The sequence below is a fragment of the Hyla sarda genome, chromosome 10, assembly GCF_029499605.1.
Source record: "Hyla sarda isolate aHylSar1 chromosome 10, aHylSar1.hap1, whole genome shotgun sequence".
Taxonomy (NCBI): domain Eukaryota; kingdom Metazoa; phylum Chordata; class Amphibia; order Anura; family Hylidae; genus Hyla; species Hyla sarda.
In genome coordinates this window covers 22,261,308-22,281,120 of record NC_079198.1, presented here as the reverse complement: position 1 = coordinate 22,281,120, position 19,813 = coordinate 22,261,308, and the positions used below count along the sequence as shown (strand labels likewise).

The 19,813-nt window shown below is 44.6% G+C and overlaps 1 protein-coding gene across 1 annotated transcript in view; it reads right to left on the bottom strand.

The window, feature by feature from the left end:
* The window catches only part of SCT (secretin), an 88,543-nt gene that overhangs the window by 9,050 nt on the left and 59,680 nt on the right, over positions 1 to 19,813 (bottom strand). The window contains exons 2-4 of the mRNA XM_056541947.1: positions 3,395 to 3,441; positions 2,422 to 2,508; positions 855 to 956 (exon numbers count right to left, since the gene is read on the bottom strand). Of these exons, the coding sequence (XP_056397922.1) occupies positions 855 to 956; positions 2,422 to 2,504 (185 nt within the window). The 5' untranslated portion in view covers positions 2,505 to 2,508; positions 3,395 to 3,441. The remainder of the gene's footprint in view (positions 1 to 854; positions 957 to 2,421; positions 2,509 to 3,394; positions 3,442 to 19,813) is intronic.

The following is a 19,813-nucleotide window of genomic DNA, read 5'->3' as shown; positions in this document are numbered from 1 at the left end:
TACTTGCTGTTAAAATTCTCAACCTTTTATATGTTTTAATGTGATTGAAAAAACGGCCACTAGGTGGCTCTGTTCTGTTCCCTGTCACAAGGCAAACAGTTAGTTTGGTCTCCTCCCGGCCTGGCAGGAGACCAAACTCAAGAAGTGTGTGCGGGGCATGGTGAGGCACAGCTCTCGCAGGCTTCAGTGACGTCGCGCCTGCTGGGGAACGCCCACTTTCTTCTGCCAGGAGCTCACACAATGTGAGCAGGGGGTAAGGTATGATACTGAGCTTTTTAAAGCTCTGAACATTTTTTTTTAAGGGCAGGAGGGGTGATAGGAGTAGTTAGGGAATATAATCTGAGTTAGTTTAGAAAATATGGTTTGATGACATGTACTCTTTGATCTTTTAACTTATATATATATATATATATATATATATATATATATATATATATACTAGAAACATTTAAAGTTAAAGTTTTTTTAAGACATTGCTTATTAAGGAAATGATCTCTGACCTTACAGTAACAGAAAATTCTACTTGCAATACCATGCCTGACCACATGGTGAGCTGTTTGGGGAGAAACCATGTATTGGCAGGTTGAAGCCCATAGCTAATGCAGTGTAGCGCCATGTTCTGGTAGGAATATTAAATGCACTGGTTTCTTTATCCTTTGCTGATCAGACCTGCTTAGTAGTGAAAACCGAAAACTGTAATGATAAGACAATGGGATCTTTTATAATATAAAATAAACCTGTTATGGATCCTGAAAAACTAGAGGCAGGGATGTCAGTGGGGACAAAGCCTTAGCTACACGCCCCACATCAACCACCACATAGTGGGTGTGAGTGCGTGTTTTTCTGACACTAACCTTTTTCCTGCTAAAGCAGAGTTGATAATTTTTCGGATTGCCGCCGACCCTCTGGCCCGACTGAATTCACTTGTGAACATCCCATCTACATGTCTCCTGGTCCTGTATGAAAACACAGAATACTTCTCATTGATGCATCCTATTTAGCAGCGCTGTACAGAGCTTGCCACCACTCACATTGGTCCCTAATTTATTCTAAATTACCCAAAAATGTGAAAATTCGAAACTTTTGACATTCACTTCAGACAAAGCTCTCCAAGTGGCCCCTGCTACTACTACTAGCCCAATAAATCCACAAATCCACAACTTTGACTGTACTGTTGCCGCTGGGAACCCTAGAACCCTACCCTGCACAGAAAAACCTAAAACCTGCAAGACATTAGAGCAGTGTTTCCCAACCAGGGTGCCTCCAGCTGTTGCAAAACTACAACTCCCAGCATGCCCGGACAGCCTTTGGCTGTCCGGGCATACTGGGAGTTTTAGTTTTGCAACAGCGGGAGGCACCCTGGTTGGGAAACACTGCATTAGAGTGTCATATATGACTTTTCAGGGCACTTTTTTGGACCACATGGAATCTAAAAACAATTTGGACCTGAAACAATTTTTTAGGAAATTTGTTCATCTCTTTTATCAGTCTATTTTAAGTATCATCTTTATAACCCTTAAAAAAAGTCATAGGGCGAGATCTATCAAAACCGGTCCAGAGGAAAAGTTGCTGAGTTGCCCATAGCAACCAATCAGATCGCTTCTTTCATTTTTGAAAAGGCCTCTGAAAAATGAAAGAAGCGATCTGATTGGTTGCTATGGGCAACTTTTCCTCTGGACAGGTTTTGATAAATCTCCCTCTTAATCTTTGGATATTAAAGGGGTACTCCGGTGGAAAACATTTTCTTTTTTTTATCAACTGGTGCCATAAAGTTAAATAGATTTGCAAATTACTTCTATTAAAAAATCTGCACCCTTCCAGTACCTTTTAGCAGCTGTATGCTACAGAGGAAATTCTTTTCTTTTTGAATTTCTCTTTTGTCTTGTCCACAGTGCTCTCTGCTGACATCTGATGCCCGTATCAGGAACTGTCCAGAGCAGGAGAAAATCCCCATTGCAAACTTATGCCGCTCTGGACAGTTTCTGACACGGACAGAGGTGTCAGCAGAGAGCACTGTGGACAAGACAAAAAAGAAATTCAAAAAGAAAAGAATTTCCTCTGTAGCATACAGCCGCTAAAAAGTAGTGGAAGGGTAAAGATTAAAGAGAAGTCACTTACAAATCTGTTTAACTTTCTGGCACCAGTTGATTAAAAAAAAAAAATGTTTTTCACCGGAGTACCCCTTTAAAGTTGATGTCCTGTTCTATGGTAAACATATTACAGAAATAATTTTCTTGGGTCTTATTTGGTTAGCCTGTGGTCCCTTCTCCCTTCTACATGTCTTTTTATATATTTTTTTTTTCTATTATCTACTGTGTATAAGCAAAAGTTTAACTTTTTTACATTAGAAATTATTACATTTAAAAAAAAATTATCAACAAAAACTAAACAAGTATTTGTGTTAATCACGTGTACACTTACCTGCCAGGTAATGCGGACGTACATGATAATTGCAGGAAAACCACAAGAACCATCAAGGCTTTGAACACCATTGTTACAGGCATGATTCTAAGGAGAGAGAAGTATATGGTGAAGGATGAAAACATCTGGATAGGTAAAAGCGGAAAGAATATATTGGTGGAGTCATGGGCTATATAGAGGATTATAATATCTGGTTCTTATATGGTGGGACTTGTCTAAATTGTAATATCTGGTTCTTACATGGTGGGACTTGTCTAAATTGTAATATCTGGTTCTTATATGGTGGGACTTGTCCACATTGTAATATCTGGTTCTTATATGGTGGGACTTGTCTAAATTGTAATATCTGGTTCTTATATGGTGGGACTTGTCTAAATTGTAATATCTGGTTCTTATATGGTGGGACTTGTCTAAATTGTAATATCTGGTTCTTACATGGTGGGACTTGTCTAAATTGTAATATCTGGTTCTTATATGGTGGGACTTGTCTAAATTGTAATATCTGGTTCTTACATGGTGGGACTTGTCTAAATTGTAATATCTGGTTCTTATATGGTGGGACTTGTCTACATTGTAATATCTGGTTCTTATATGGTGGGACTTGTCTAAATTGTAATATCTGGTTCTTATATGGTGGGACTTGTCTAAATTTTGTAATATCTGGTTCTTATATGGTGGGGCTTGTCTAAATTGTAATATCTGGTTCTTATATGGTGGGACTTGTCTAAATTGTAATATCTGGTTCTTATATGGTGGGACTTGTCTAAATTGTAATATCTGGTTCTTATATGGTGGGACTTGTCTAAATTGTAATATCTGGTTCTTATATGGTGGGACTTGTCTAAATTTTGTAATATCTGGTTCTTATATGGTGGGACTTGTCTAAATTGTAATGTCTGGTTCTTTTATGGTGGGACTTGTCTAAATTTAACTTTTTCTTGGAGCAGAAATGAGATGAAAAAGCAGTACTTACACTTCGGGAAATGAAGGGCTACTTCTCTGAGGCTTCACTGCTGGTCTCTGATGAAGATAACAGGAAAGACACGAGAGACATTGCACTATTTATACAGTTTGCAGACAATATTGGTGCATCATCGGGGATGGTGCTCTCCTTGGGGGTAACGCAAATTCCACCCCTCCTGCATTAGTCATAGGTGCAATGATTGAGCCATTACATTAAGCATTATTAGAATATAGTGTCGAGGCAGATAAGGGACCTGAGATAAATGGGAGGGCGCAGGTTGATACCATAATATTGATGTGGTCATCCAGTTCATTTTTCTTCCTTCTCCACCCTCGGCAAACACAGTTACCTGGAGGCAAGTGAGGGGGATGTTTGCTCAATCAATTGACATACTCTGCCTTAATGGTTGGTTATCAGAAATACAAAATGCTGAAGCTCCTGCGACTGGGAGCAACCAACCTCACGACACTTATGTCCAATGAGAACAGTCATGACATTTGCCCATTTCTTTGATGACTACCAATATATAAAAAAAAGGGTAAAAAAAAAAGCAGACTAAGGTTCTGTTCACAAGGTATTTTTCCTTCAGAGGTAAATATCGGGAGTATTTCCTAATGTATACCTCTGACGGACAGCTTTGATGTATACCACTGTGTTTGCATTCATGGGCATATGTTGTCCACAGTCTCCCACTGTTAAAATACATATACAGAGCATTCAAAGAGCAGAGAATACCAGCTCAACTCCTGTTGGATGCGCCCGGACTGGACTTGGACAAATCCACATAAATATTGGAGAAAGAAAGAATTGTCCAGCTCTGACTCTTAATCAAGGAACTGCTTTATTGAGACATCATGGTTGCCATGGGATACAACAAAGGTTTATGTAACGTGACGTGTTTCGGCCCGAGCATTCAAAGATCAGAGAATACCAGCTCACTCCTGTTGGATGCGACCGGACTGGACTTGGACAATCTACATAAATATTGGAGAAAGAAGTGTCCAGCGCTGACTCTTAATCAGGGAACTGCTTTATTGAGACATCATGGTTGCCATGGGATACAACAAGGGTTTATGTAACGTGACGCTTTTCGGCCCGAGCATTCAAAGATCAGAGAATACCAGCTCACTCCTGTTGGATGCGCCCGGACTGGACTCGGACAAATCCACATAAATATTGGAGAAAGAAAGAAGTGTCCAGCACTGACTCTTAATCAAGGAACTGCTTTATTGAGACATCATGGTTGCCATGGGATACAACAAGGGTTCATGTAAAGTGATGCGTTTCGGCCCTGCAGGCCGAAACGCCTCACGTTACATGAACCCTTGTTGTATCCCATGGCAACCATGATGTCTCAATAAAGCAGTTCCTTGATTAAGAGCCAGCGCTGGACACTTCTTTCTTTCCTCAATATACCGAGCATTATGTTTTTAACTTTATTCATTTGTATAGGACAACACAGCTGCAATTTCCTATTGAGTGGATAAAGATGCCTACGGTTATGACATACACTAGGTTCATGGGGAGATATAAACAAATGCGTTCGCAAAACGAGATGTGAACAGAACCTGACGATGTCCATATATGCATTAGGAATGATAATAGGCCCAGCTATATCAGCCAACAAATGAGCAAATGCTCGATCATCGGCTGATAACATGGCTTTCACCTTGTTTCTCCTCGTTTATTGACCGCACATCAAGCTTTTATAATAAGTATGACGATAGAATTAAAGGGCCACACAAGCAATCCTGGACCTGGCCCATGGGATAACCAATCTGTGTAATAGGCTTGTAAAACGAGTGCCGATCTAGGAGATCTAAAATCAATTTTTTACATCTAGGCCAATTGTCTCAGTGTGTACATAATTTTAGCAGCAGTAAATATAGTTTTTCTCCTATATCAGAAGTAGGGTCACATTTGCAGACCTGGCCAATGCAGAACTGACTTGAATAATTATGTATGTACTAAAGGTGAATCGGTGGTTGTGACCCTAGTTTTGATCTTTTGGATTCCAAAGTGCCACTTTCTTTTCAGCCACGGAGCACTGAGGCAGACTGAACCTACAGATTGTTGTAAATTGTAAATCATTTACCTTAAACAATGAGATATTTTATATAGCTAGACGCACCACTCATTTACAGAATGAGAGGACTCAAGAGAGGGAGCACATGGGACAACATAGCCCACGTCTCCCCCACTAACACTCAGAACATAAATCACCTGAAATAAATACACAGAGATAAAATATGACCGCCATCATTTTATAAAGGGGTCTTTTTATTATTAGGTCAATAAATACATATATAAATATTACAATCCAATAATTTATTAAATCTTAGACCGTGTCCAACCAGCCAAAACGAAACCCTCTCTAATAAAAGACTTGATCCCAGTGACTGGATGAACAGGGCATCCTTAAAGGGGTTGTCCGCTGCCCTGCCTTTCGGAGCTCCGCTCGCAGCGTCCGGAAGTTCATTACTCCGAACGCTGTGTGCGGGCTTCCGTGTTCGAGGCCGCCCCCTCGTGACCTCATGCCCGCCCCCTCAACGAACGTCTATGGGAAGGGGCCGTGACAGCGGTCGCGCCCCCTTCCTATAGACTTTCGTTGAGGGGGCGGGTGTGACATCACGAGGGGGCGGGCGTGATGTCACGAAGGGGCGGCCTCGAACACGGAAGCCCGCACACAGCGTTCGGAGTAATGAACTTCCGGACGCTGCGAGCGGAGCTCCGAAGGCAGGGCAGCGGACAACCCCTTTAAATTCGTCCAAACTTCCCAAAAAAAGCATGGAGATCTAATCAGAAGCCAAAACCAGTCTGCCCAACAACAAGGCTCAGCAACAGCACCTGAAATTAGAACTAAAAGAGAGGTAAGACCAAACCCACCCCTCCTCCAAAACCAACCAACGTTTAAGAGCCTTAAATGGGCACTATCAGATCCAAAATCTTTTTTCATGTTGTTACTGACCTTTTGTAATATGTAAGTAGTTTAAAATTATATGAACATTTAATAAAGAAAACGGCTCCTAAAAATTCTACCACTAGGGGTCCCCATACCTATTGGACACTAACCAGTCCTGCAGCAGCATCAGTCTTGTCCATGAGTCATGGACAATAGGTGACTCAAGGACAAGGCTGCATGAGCAGAGACACCAATCACCTCCCACCACCAGAAGGAGGGACACGCCTTCTTCCACCACACACCAATCACTTCCCACCACCACAAGGAGTGGCATGCCTCCTTCCACCACACACCAATCACCTCCCACCACCACAAGGAGTGACATTCCTCCTTCCACCACACACCAATCACCTCCCACTACCACAAGGAGTGGCATGCCTCCTTCCACCACACACCAATCACCTCTCACCACAAGGGCCCTTCCCCAGAGAGGATTTCTAACACTGTGAGCTAAAGAAAAAACATATTTTTATAATAAATATAGGCAATGGAGACATAAAAATTACACGTAGATGGTCAGGATTAGGTACTGAACAACATATAATTTTTTTGTTGTGGGATCTGACAGGTACGCTTTAATAAAATGGGGGGAAATGAGGCAAAGCGTCCCATGTCGCCCTTTGCACTAGTTCTCCAGGGGCCCTTAGCAGACCCCTGGTACTGCACAAAGATTTTTTGTTTGGGAAAATCTGACACAACATTCTCGGCAAGCAATGTTTGCTTAGAATGTGATTCCTCTTGAGATGCCTGATGAAGCTTCGCATGCGCAGCGAAACGCGTTGCATCTAATAATTCCATTGATTTTACTTGGCTGCCTGATGGTTCCTCTCTGCGCCAGACAAACTCCTGACTCCCTGGTCATTCGGTTTTGATTTTACTCTTGAGGTATTAATGGAAGTCATCATCAAAAGGATACATGGAAATGGTGGAGATGATTCACACCGACAAAGTGATTGATTGTCAATTAATACTACACACAATTCCCTATGTCTGAATGACCTCAACCTCCGAACTGAAAAGAAGGGAGAGAAAAAGGAAGTGATTTGTAACAATAAAAATGCATATACAGTGAATCATAGGAATAGTTGTCATCGCACTAGCCAGTGACTTTACCCCTCCAGAGCATCTGAAACAGAGATCAGGGCATGCTGGAAGTTTTGGTTTTACAACAACTAAAAAACGACAGGTTGGGAATCACTGATATATATGATGAGCGGGCGCTTCATGGTGCTGGTTCAAAGTGGGAAACATAAGTTTATCACTAAGAAGTCAGTGCAACTGCATCCACTCTTATTAGCCGCAATGCAGACTCGTAACACTGCGAACTGTGGCTGCGAGTGTGACATGAAGGATCAAAGGTCACATTGCATGATCACGATTCATGATTGTCCCTGTGGTTGTGTTTAGAGATGAGCGAACTTACAGTAAATTCGATTCGTCACGAACTTCTCGGCTCGGCAGTTGATGACTTATCCTGCGTAAATTAGTTCAGCTTTCAGGTGCTCCGGTGGGCTGGAAAAGGTGGATACAGTCCTAGGAAAGAGTCTCCTAGGAATGTATCCACCTTTTCCAGCCCACGGGAGCACCTGAAAGCTGAACTAATTTATGCAGGAAAAGTCATCAACTGCCGAGCCGAGAAGTTCGTGACGAATCGAATTTACTGTAAGTTCTCTCATCTCTAGTTGTGTTACTACACACGATGTGATGCAACTGCAACATGACTAACGAAAATATCTTAAAGGGGTACTCCGGTGGAAAACTTCTTTTTTAAATCAACTGGTGCCAGAAAGTTAAACAGATTTGTAAATGACTTTTATTTAAAAAAAAAATCTTAATCCTTCCAGTACTTATCAGCTGTTGTATGATCCACAGGAAGTTATTTTCTTGATGAATTTCCTTTCTGTGTGACCACAGTGCTCTCTACTGTCCGTATCAGGAATTGTCCAGAGCAGGAGAGGTTTGCTATGGGGGATTTGCTTCTACTCTGGACAGTTCCTAAAATGGACAGAGGTGTCAGCAGAGAGCACTGTAGTCAGACTGAAAAAAAAATTGAAAAAGAAAAGAACTTCCTGTGTAGTATACAGCAGCTGATAAGTACTGGAAGGATTAAGATTTTTAAATAGAAGTAATTTACAATTCTGTTTAACTTTCTGGCACCAGTTGATTAAAAAAAAAAAAAATGCTTTCCAGCAGAGTACCCCTTTAATGTTGGATTTCTTGTCTTTGGCCACTTGTGGGTCATATAGCGCAACCCCATGTGACACGGAGACCTTTGGCCGAGTGACACCTGTTACAGCCCAGATAACCATGTAGCTCTAGAGCAGTGGTCTCAAACCTTGGCCCTCCAGATGTTGCAAAACTTCAACTCCCAGCAGGCCCAGACAGCCGTTGGCTGTCTGGGCCTGCTGGGAGTTGAAGTTTTGCAACATCTGGAGGGTCACAGTTTGAGACCACTGCTCCAGACTAAGTGAAGCTGTCCCTGTCTGTGCCCTCTCTAAGGTGGAGTGCCACTTTAACTGTAGCGGTACTAAGATCTTTCTCTCCTTCTTTCTTTATTTTATTTTTTTGCACCTGATGGAATTCCTATGAAATAGGCCGTGTCAGAATAATTATCCAATCACTTTGCGATTCTACAGTATTTCTGTCTGAATTGTATAATTGTATCCTTTGATGATGTTCTGTCATGTGTAATTACACGCTAGGAGGTATGTGCGCTCGATGCTTGTCCTTATTTTAATTGCATATCAGTCTGGGTCGCTCACATTGATTTATCTAATAAATCCCCCCCCCCCCCCCTTAGCTGCTATATATAAACTGATAAGCCATAACATTACAATATAACATTTTGGGCTACCCGACTTGTGTCACCAAAACAGGTCTGACTTATCAATGCATGGACTCCACAAGAGCTCTGAAGGTGTCCCGTGGTATCTGACACCAAGATGTTAGCAGATTCTTTCAGACATGTGTGATGTACTACTGGGGTGTTGTACCGTTCGTGACGCCAGGGTAGTGTTAACCACCACGCTCCAAGGTTTAGACAGTTCTCCTGGGCCAAGCGCTGGGGACAATAATGGAGATGCAGGGTTATGGTTACTTTTACTGAGGCAGGAATGATGGTAATATCCTTTACAGTACAGATCAGAGTAGGGGAGATGCAGAGTAACCCTTGGGAGCCTGTTGCCTTGCTGGGAGTTGTAGTTTCTTTCACTTGACTGTATTATGGTAGCTGCAGATATTTTACTTTAGCTTTAGACTTGTGACAACCCACGCTGACTTTAGACTGACTGAAGAATAATCCCCGGAGCTTCTAGTTTATCACCAGGCTTGGAACTGTACCTGTGCGATGGGGTTCTTGGAAATTGCGTAGATGGCTGTAGATTTTAGACTTCTCCTCAGGCCTCCTTAGATTATCACAGAGTTCTCCATGATCCTCTCCACACTCAACAACTCCTCCCCCCCCCCCGCCCCCCCCCCCCCCCCCCCAACACTACAAAGGGATTAAGGTGAGGTCACCTCACTGGGGCATCAGGATCATCTGGTTTACCCTATAGGACTTTCCTTCAGGTTGCAGTAACACTGATAATCATCACACAACACAAAATCCCATTATGACATAACAAAATATACCCTGGAGTAGTGGGCACAGAAAAGACACTGGAAGTGCCTGAGGCAATGTTTACCTGACAGGACAACATCCTGTACTGGGTCACCACACATGTAAGTTGTCAGTTGTGGCCTTCATGGCTCAATCAATTGCTGGGAGATGTAGGAAAGGGGAGAGAAGAATGGCAAAGAATATCAAGCAGCCAGAGAAGACAACAGAGGCCACAGGGGCCAAGGCAGGCATGGTTTACAGGGAGGTTTGCTATAGGGATCAGATCATGCTCTGGACAGTTCCTGACAGGGACAGAGATGGCAGCAGAGAGCACTGTGGTCAGACTGGAAAGAACTACACAACTTCCTCTGTACTAAACAGCAGCTGACAATTTACTAATTTTGTATATACATTATGGCACCAGTTGATCTGAAAACATTTGGTTTCCTCTGGAGTACCCCTTTAATGGCATATAGAATACTCAAAACTAAACTCTTTACGAACAGAAACTTTCTGCTCATCTGCACATCTGAACACTTGTGAAATTATAAAAGAGGCACAAAAGAAAATATTAGAAAATCATTCTAGACAAACTCAGGGCATATAGTGAAGGCAATTACAATTTTTTTAATTACTTCTTTTATCTGGCAAAATAATCGTCGTTTCTCAGCTGTGGATGTTCTAATTCAATTACTGATGATAAATAGTGTTGATGTGGGACTTACCCTTTCCAGCACAAAGGAAATAATAAAATATATTTCAAGGCCCTTTTTTGTAGCTTTTCTCCATCGCTTTCAGGAGTGAGCGTGTCCATTGAGAACAGCAAAAAATGGTGTTTTGTTTTTTGGATTTGGTTTCTTTGGAAAACCAGGGGGCTGAATCAATTACTGATGCAAATATGAAATGTTTCAATTTGTATGATCTCTCAAAGGAATGTTTAATAAAAACACTTGTGAATTTTGTTTTGGATGGAGCCAGTGTCATGGAAGGGAAAAGGTCTAGTTGTGGAATTCAGGGCTGTGGAGTCGGTAGATAAATGTTCCGACTCCGCAGTTTTTTTGTACTTCCGACTCCCCGACTCCTCTGTATTAATATGCAAATGTAATTATAAACACTTACAGTTGAATCCAAGAAGCTGTTCCACCAAGTTCTTCTAAGCTCTTCTAGCAGAGAGAAGTAGTTGGGCAGAAGCTGCTGCCTTCTCCTTTTTGTGTGCTGATCTGCTGCTGAAGAAAGGGCAGTGGGAGGATCCAGGAAGGGGCATTTATTATAAAACATGATTTCCCTAGTAGAATCCCACAGTCATGTTTAAAGTTTAAGCTAACTATCAGAGTTTACAAGTTTTTATAGCCATAGCTGAATGGCAGCAGTTTTTCCAATGGTTTACAGCTTCAGTCTTGAACTATTGACCCTCCATTCCCTTCACTTATACAAGTGTCTCTAGTCCTGCAAAAAACATATTTACTTAATCCCTTATCAGTGAGAGGCTAGGTTACCCATGGGTTCCCTGTAACAGCAGAACACAACACTATGGAAAGTATAAGTATTGCCGCTCCTAATTGTGCGTTGCGTGCCATATAGTGAAGCACATGAAAAGCTTCTTCACAGTCACTTAACGTGTTCGTTTTGCGGTTACGTGAGGCACTGCATGCATTGGTCTTTATTCTTACAGTAGAGAAGTCATTAATTTATAACTTTTTGTGAATTGGGACATTTAAACTTGCTTTGCCGACTCCGACTTTGTTTGCCGACTCCGACTCCAGGCACCCAAAATTTCGTCCAACTCCTCGACTCCAACTCCACAGCACTGGTGGAATTACTGAAAGAAAAGCTGCATCAGGATTCTAACATATTCTGGTATTGTGGAAAATACACAATTGAACTGGCAGTTCATGACTTCCGCTTCTTTGAGTTTTCAGTTGCCATAAGTTGGCGGTATGTTAGACATCCGATGAGTATCAAGCAACTTTAGGACAGAGGACAAGGCAAAAGTAACTACAGTGGTCCCTCAAGTTGCAATATTAATTAGTTCCAGGATGACCAATGTATGTTGAAACCATCGTATGTTGAGTCCATAACTCCATGGAAACCTGGTAATTGGTTCTGAAGCCACCAAAATGTCATCCAAAAATAGGAAAAAGTGAGAATTAAAGAAAAATAAGTAAATAACTAATACAGATAAAGCAAATCCTTAAACCTAAAAGTAAGAAAGATCTGCTGGGAGCTGTAATCACTGTCTATTTCAGTGTTTCCCAACCAGGCGCCTTAAGCTGTTGCAAAACTACATCTCCCAGCTTCCTGGGAGTTGTAGTTTTGCAACAGCTGGAGGCAACCTCTTTGGGAAACACTGGTACAGAACACGCAATGTCCTAAAAAAAGGAAAATGGAGCCGCCCTCACCTGATGCCCAAAGGAGCAGCTAACCCTGGCACAGGTAAAGAGTACAGAACAAGTAATACCTCCCTGTACTGTAGGGGGCGCTACCAGACACCAGTCAGTGCATGCACTTTAGGAATACATAGGTTTTACCAGTGAAATATCCATTCTGATTGGTCGGTTCTTCCAGTCATTGACATGTTTTGCATATTCCATAGCATTGTATGGTGAGTCTGGTTTCAAGTTACAATGGTCCAGAAAAGACCATTGTATGTTGAGGCCATTGTAAGTTGAGGGATCATTGTATTTTGAACATCCTATAGCCTGTGTATAATTGGGGTATTCCCATCTGAGGCATTTATGTCATACCCATAGGATATACATTGACATCTGATAGATTTTGGCCCCACCACTGGGACAGCCATCTCTAGAACTGGGTTCCCCCTCCCCCAGCCCTGTCCTGGATTCAGTGGCCATAGATAACTGGGATGCTGACTACAGCCAGATGGACTTTAATGCAGGTTATGCTACTCCTTTAGATGTTAAAAGTTAGAAGTCATGAAAACAACGTTGCTTGAGGTCTGAACCCCATTAGAAGATCACTATCCTTTCATGTTCTCTGTATCTCCTGTCTAAAAATTACGACAAGGCAGGCAAATGAGAAGTCCTATGCATAAACGATCATATGTTTATATATATATATATATATATATATATATATATATATATTGCAAAAAAAAAATTCCAACACATGCGTTATTAATTATCTTGTCTTTATATGGACAAATATATGTTAATTTGTTCTATATTACTGTACATTCTAAAGTCGTTGTTGAAATGTTCCTTTTGTTTAATTCGTATGAAAAAATCCAATATAAATTACGTTAAACAGGAGAAGTCCTATGCAGAAATATGTGTGTGGCCATTATGCCCAGGCTGCCAGAATATAATACAAAGGGGACTCACTTGCTGCTGCTCCCTCGGTGTCCCAGTAGTGCCGCCGCAGTCTTCTTCCTGGTTCTCTTGGTCAACCCGTCACACTGCGGATCAGCTGGCCAGAGATATCCCCCTCTCTCCATAACACACTACCCTATCTCCCAAGGCAGGAGAGGAAGTTAGGCAAGTCTAGCGTCTGGTGCTAGATACAGCGCTGGTTATCTGCCTTGGGCAATCCTTTTTATTTATAAGGGTCCCTTTAAAAATAAGCTGATTACAGGGTGTCCCCTAGCTAGGACCCTCAGCAATCAAAAATGTCAAATCTTTGCAGTGTGAGGGGAAAGGGTGGAAAGAAGGGTCGAGCAGCGCCTCCACTGTACCGACTTCTTTCCACCCTTTCCCCTCACATTGCATATCGGCTCCTTATTTAGGAGCTCGATGCCGGTGGGAGAGCAGCAGCTCATCCAACACTAGGGCTGCACAGGTCCCAGTGCGGCCCCTCCAAGGTCGGTATATCACTGTTGGTGTGGTGGAGGGTGCACATCAGTGAATACATTTCTCTCAGGGAGCGCCCCCTGCACCTTTTTCTCCCCTCTCATCTCCTAGCTACATATACCACCTACCAGCGTGTAGGATGGTACAAGAACCCCGTTTTTCTGGGGTCCAAGAGGGCGGCAGCACCCGAACGTTTCTCACCACCTCGAAAAAAAAATATATACATATCTTCTGTACCAGACCTAACACCGTCCATATGTTTTTTGATCAAGATGTATGTATATAATCAGTTTGAGATATACAGATATACCTTCTTTTATTATTTTAGAATTGTTAAGTGGACCTGAGGAAGGCATCAGCAGATGCCGAAACGCGTTGTCCCAATTAATTTCAATAAAAATGGTTATCCTGCACCGCCTGAGTTTCTCAGTAATTTCACCACTCGAGCAGCGCCTCCACTGTACCGGCTTCTTTCCACCCTTTCCCCTCACATTGCATATCGGCTCCTTATTTAGGAGCTCGATGCCGGTGGGAGAGCAGCAGCTCATCCAACACTAGGGCTGCACAGGTCCCAGTGCGGCCCCTCCAAGGTCGATATATCACTGTTGGTGTGGTGGAGGGTGCACATCAGTGAATACATTTGTCACGATCCTGGCTGGTAGGAGGTGGATCCTCTGTGCCAGAGAGGGATTGGCGAGGACCGTGCTAGTGGACCGGTTCTAAGTCACTACTGGTTTTCACCAGAGCCCGCCGCAAAGCGGGATGGTCTTGCTGCGGCGGTAGTGACCAGGTCGTATCCACTAGCAACGGCTCAACCTCTCTGACTGCTGAAGATAGGCGCGGTACAAGGGAGTAGACAGAAGCAAGGTCGGACGTAGCAGAAGGTCGGGGCAGGCAGCAAGGATCGTAGTCAGGGGCAACGGCAGGAGGTCTGGAACACGGGCTAGGAACAAACAAGGGAACGCTTTCACTAGGCACAAGGGCAACAAGATCCGGCAAGGGAGTGCAGGGGAAGTGAGGTATAAGTAGGGAGTGCACAGGTGGAAACTAATTAAGCTAATTGGGAAGATTGGGCCAGGCACCATCATTGGTGCACTGGCCCTTTAAATCGCAGAGACCCGGCGCGCGCGCGCCCTAGGGAGCGGGGCCGCGCGCGCCGGGACAGGACCGACGGAGAGCGAGTCAGGTACGGGGACCGGGGTGCGCATCGCGAGCGGGCGCCACCCGCATCGCGAATCGCATCCCGGCTGGAGGCGGGACCGCAGCGCACCCGGTCAGTGGATCTGACCGGGGCGCTGCAACAACGAGGATGAGGCGAGCGCTCCGGGGAGGAACGGGGACCCGGAGCGCTCGGCGTAACAGTACCCCCCCCCTTGGGTCTCCCCCTCTTCTTGGGGCCAAAGAACCTGAGGAAAAAAAACTAAATTTTTTCGTGATGAGGTCCGATGCACATTAGGAGGGGTTCCGTGCGGTAACGCACGAGACAGTCCAATTTTTCATTGTAAACACAATTGATGTAGAGGGGTCTGGCGAGACTGGTCACAGGGACGTTGAACCTGTTGATAAGAGAGGCCAAAAAAAAATTTCCTGCAGATCCGGAATCCAAGAAGGCCATAGTAGAGAAGGTAGAGGCAGATATCCGCACAGGCACAGTAAGGCGTGGAGAAGCAGAGTTGACATCAAGAACTGTGTCACCTTTGTGCGGAGTCAGCGTACGTCTTTCCAGGCGGGGAGAACGGATAGGACAATCCTTCAGGAAGTGTTCGGTACCGGCATAGTACAGGCAAAGATTCTCCATGCGGCGTCGTGTCCTCTCTTGAGGTGTCAAGCGAGACCGGTCAACTTGCATAGCCTCCACGGCGGGAGGCACAGGAACGGTTTGCAGAGGACCAGAGGAGAGAGGAGCCGGGGAGAAAAAACGCCTCGTGCGAACAAAGTCCATATCCAGGCGGAGCTCCAGACGCCATCCGGAAAAACGCATGTCAATGCGAGTGGCAAGATGAATGAGTTCATGTAGGTTAGCAGGAGTCTCTCGTGCGGCCAGAACATCTTTAATGTTGCTGGATAGGCCTTTTTTAAAGGTCGCGCAGAGAGCCTCACTATTCCAGGACAACTCGGAAGCAAGAGCACGGAACTGAATGGCGTACTCGCCAACGGAAGAAACACCCTGGGCCAGGTTCAGCAGGGCAGTCTCGGCAGAAGAAGCTCGGGCAGGCTCCTCGAAGACACCACGGACCTCAGCGAAGAAGGACTGGACTGTGGCTGTGGCAGGATCATTGCGGTCCCAGAGTGGTGTGGCCCCAGACAAGGCCTTTCCAGAAAGGAGACCACGGCAGAGTCTAGAGTCCTCATCAAATTTGTCCGGCAGGGACAAGCAGGGGTTAGGAGCGGCCGGTTGCTGCGGAGGAGTTGCAGGAGCCGGCGGAGGAGATGGTTGTTGCAGTTGCAGCTGCTGTAACTGTGACTTCAGTTGCTGTGTCACGGTGGACAAGTATGCCAGCTGGTGATTTTGTTGGGTGATCATCGTGGAAATGTCGGCAAGACTTGACAGCGGCACCTCAGCGGAATCCATGGCCGGACGCTGCGGAGGAGTTGCAGGAGACGGCGGAGGAGATGGTTGTTGCAGTTGCAGCTGCTGTGTCAGTGGCAGCAGCTGCTGTAACTGTGACTTCAGTTGCTGTTTCACGGAGGACAAGTATGCCAGCTGGTGATTTTGTTGGGTGATCATCGTGAAAATGTCGGCAAGACTTGACAGCGGCACCTCAGCGGAATCCATGGCCGGATCTACTGTCACGATCCTGGCTGGTAGGAGGTGGATCCTCTGTGCCAGAGAGGGATTGGCGTGGACCGTGCTAGTGGACCGGTTCTAAGTCACTACTGGTTTTCACCAGAGCCCGCCGCAAAGCGGGATGGTCTTGCTGCGGCGGTAGTGACCAGGTCGTATCCACTAGCAACGGCTCAACCTCTCTGACTGCTGAAGATAGGCGCGGTACAAGGGAGTAGACAGAAGCAAGGTCGGACGTAGCAGAAGGTCGGGGCAGGCAGCAAGGATCGTAGTCAGGGGCAACGGCAGGAGGTCTGGAACACGGGCTAGGAACAAACAAGGGAACGCTTTCACTAGGCACAAGGGCAACAAGATCCGGCAAGGGAGTGCAGGGGAAGTGAGGTATAAGTAGGGAGTGCACAGGTGGAAACTAATTAAGCTAATTGGGAAGATTGGGCCAGGCACCATCATTGGTGCACTGGCCCTTTAAATCGCAGAGACCCGGCGCGCGCGCGCCCTAGGGAGCGGGGCCGCGCGCGCCGGGACAGGACCGACGGAGAGCGAGTCAGGTACGGGGACCGGGGTGCGCATCGCGAGCGGGCGCCACCCGCATCGCGAATCGCATCCCGGCTGGAGGCGGGACCGCAGCGCACCCGGTCAGTGGATCTGACCGGGGCGCTGCAACAACGAGGATGAGGCGAGCGCTCCGGGGAGGAACGGGGACCCGGAGCGCTCGGCGTAACAACATTTCTCTCAGGGAGCGCCCCCTGCACCTTTTTCTCCCCTCTCGTCTCCTAAATCTTTGCAGTAAGTGTTTAGTTTTCCTACAGCGCCACCACAGGGGAAATTATTCATTACAATGAGTCAAGAGTGTCTACTTAAATCAGTGGGTAAGGCTAGGTTCACATTGCCGTTCACATCCGACCCATTAAGGGTCCGATCGGCTATTTTTTATTTTAAGCCAATTGGACCCCTTAAACGAGTCAGATGCAAACGGCTACTACCAGGTCCCAACGGACCCCATTCACTTGCATGGGATACATCTGTGATCTGGTAATTTTGCAGGAATTTAGCAGTGATAAAAATAGTGCTTGCACTATTTTTTTTTCTGCTAAACTCCCGTCCTTCTGGCCGGATTGCCGACGGAACTCCGAATAGCCAACGGCAATGTGAACGAGGTCTTATCTGTGTAATACAGAACGGGATAGGTCCTTCAGAGTGGGAGACACTCTTTGTAGCTATTTTACACTCTGGCAAAGACATGGGGATCCTGAAGAGAGGATGTGAAAGCATTACTGTCATTTGAAAGAATTCTTCTGATTTGTCATGCAGACATGTGAAAAGTTTAGATCGCGCCATTTCTGGTCCTGAGACCCACTGCGATTGCGAGTTATAAGCCGGCAAAATGCCCAGAAGCGCTCTTCACTCTCCATCTGGCTCATTCACTGCATAGACTAATGCAGTGAAAGAGTCAGATTTGATTGACAGCCAGGGAGTGACCCCTGCGCTGCCATGCACATCACTGGCTTAGGGCTTGCGATCACAGTGGGTCTCAGGCGGCACTTACGCCATCCCGGAAGCCCCTTCAAACAGCTGATTATGAGTGGTGCTGGGAGCTGGACCGCCAGGAATCTGATATTGATGGCCGATCTTGAGCATAGGCCAACAATTTTATAACCCCATTATGTAGAGCAGTATATTATACTTACAAATCTGCTTTTTATCTGTGATTAAATCTTATATTGCTCTGCCAATTTATACAACCACATTATATGACTTCAATTTTTTATCTTTCTATAATTGTAGCTCGCTGCTTACTGTTTGCAGACCTGATGCCTCTTATCTGTACAAATACGTTTAGCAAAAAGATACAGACAGGAAGTCAAAGGCCAGAGAAGATCTAGATATCAATAGGTTAATGTGAATTTAAATAGGTTGTTTCTGAGATGGTAATTAAAAAAAATGTTTACCCAACCGCCTCACTAAATATCAGGCAAGGCGCGTGTCCTCCCGTATCACCGCAGGTCATTCTGGATTATTTGATTAAAAGAAGCAAACAATTCTGTGCTTCAAACTTTCTTTGTTTTTGGTGGATCTAGGTTACCACATACAGAGATATTCTATTATGTTTTTTTTTCAGAGAAGGTAAAAAAAAAAATCATAAAAGTCAGTGCAGTCCTGCAGGTTATCGGTAGCTTCCTCCCATGTCATGGCCGTTTGTCTCTACATTACCCCACTCACTTACTTTAGTGCAGGTGAAGTCAGAGGCGTAACTAGCTTCTGGAACCCAATGCAGAATCTATATCAGGGCCCCACGTCTACCATGTGCCATTGATTTGCCTTTGGGCCCCCTTGGACACCATGGCCCTAATCCTACTTCTATCACTGCATCCCCTATAGTTACACCCTTGGGTGGAGTTACAAAGTATGAACAAAAAACAGTGTACTATGGGACAGATCGTGCAAAAATACAAGAGACATGAGAAAAGATGGAAGACATACTAGCGACATATGTTTCTCTCTGTGCTTCTTAGATACATAAAAGAACATTAGCAAATAACCGCTAGAATGGATTACTCAAAACAATCTGTAAAACCTACAAAAATGTGGAAAATTTCTAAATGAAAGGGTTCTCCACCATAAGGTGATTTTAGTACGTACCTGGCAGACAGTAATGGACATGCTTAGAAAGGATCTGCGCTTGTCTTGGGGCTAAATGGCTATGTTGTGAGATTAGCATAGCACTGTGGCTAGCTTTTTGTAAACAGGGTATTTCCTGTTGGAGTTCATTCTCTCAAACTACAAATCCCATATTTCCTTGTTTGTAAGTGTGAGGTCACTTTCCTCCCTCTCACACACATCAGCCCCTCCACCCATTGAAACACAAATGAGCTGCATTCCATTCAAAAGACCAGTGTTTTCTAACCAGGGTGCCTACAACTGTTGCAAATATACAATTAGTTGCAGAATAATCTCCCTCCCACCCAGCGGACTCTCCACCCATTGAAGCAGGACAGGCTCCCTTTGCACATCTGACTAGTGATGTCATGTCTCAGCCGCACTGCAACCTGAGAAAACTCAAGAACTGAGTAATTTTGTATGCTGTTAAAAATAAATATTGGGTCAAAAATTACAGAAGAATTGCGAGACCACCGTCACACACAGGTACAGACACTATATTATGAACTACACTAACTTTACAGCCCCTGTAGCATAGTCAAATAAGAAAAATCCTGGAACACCCCTTTAAAGGGGTACTCCTGTGAGAACCTTTTTTCTTTTAAATCAACTGGTGGCA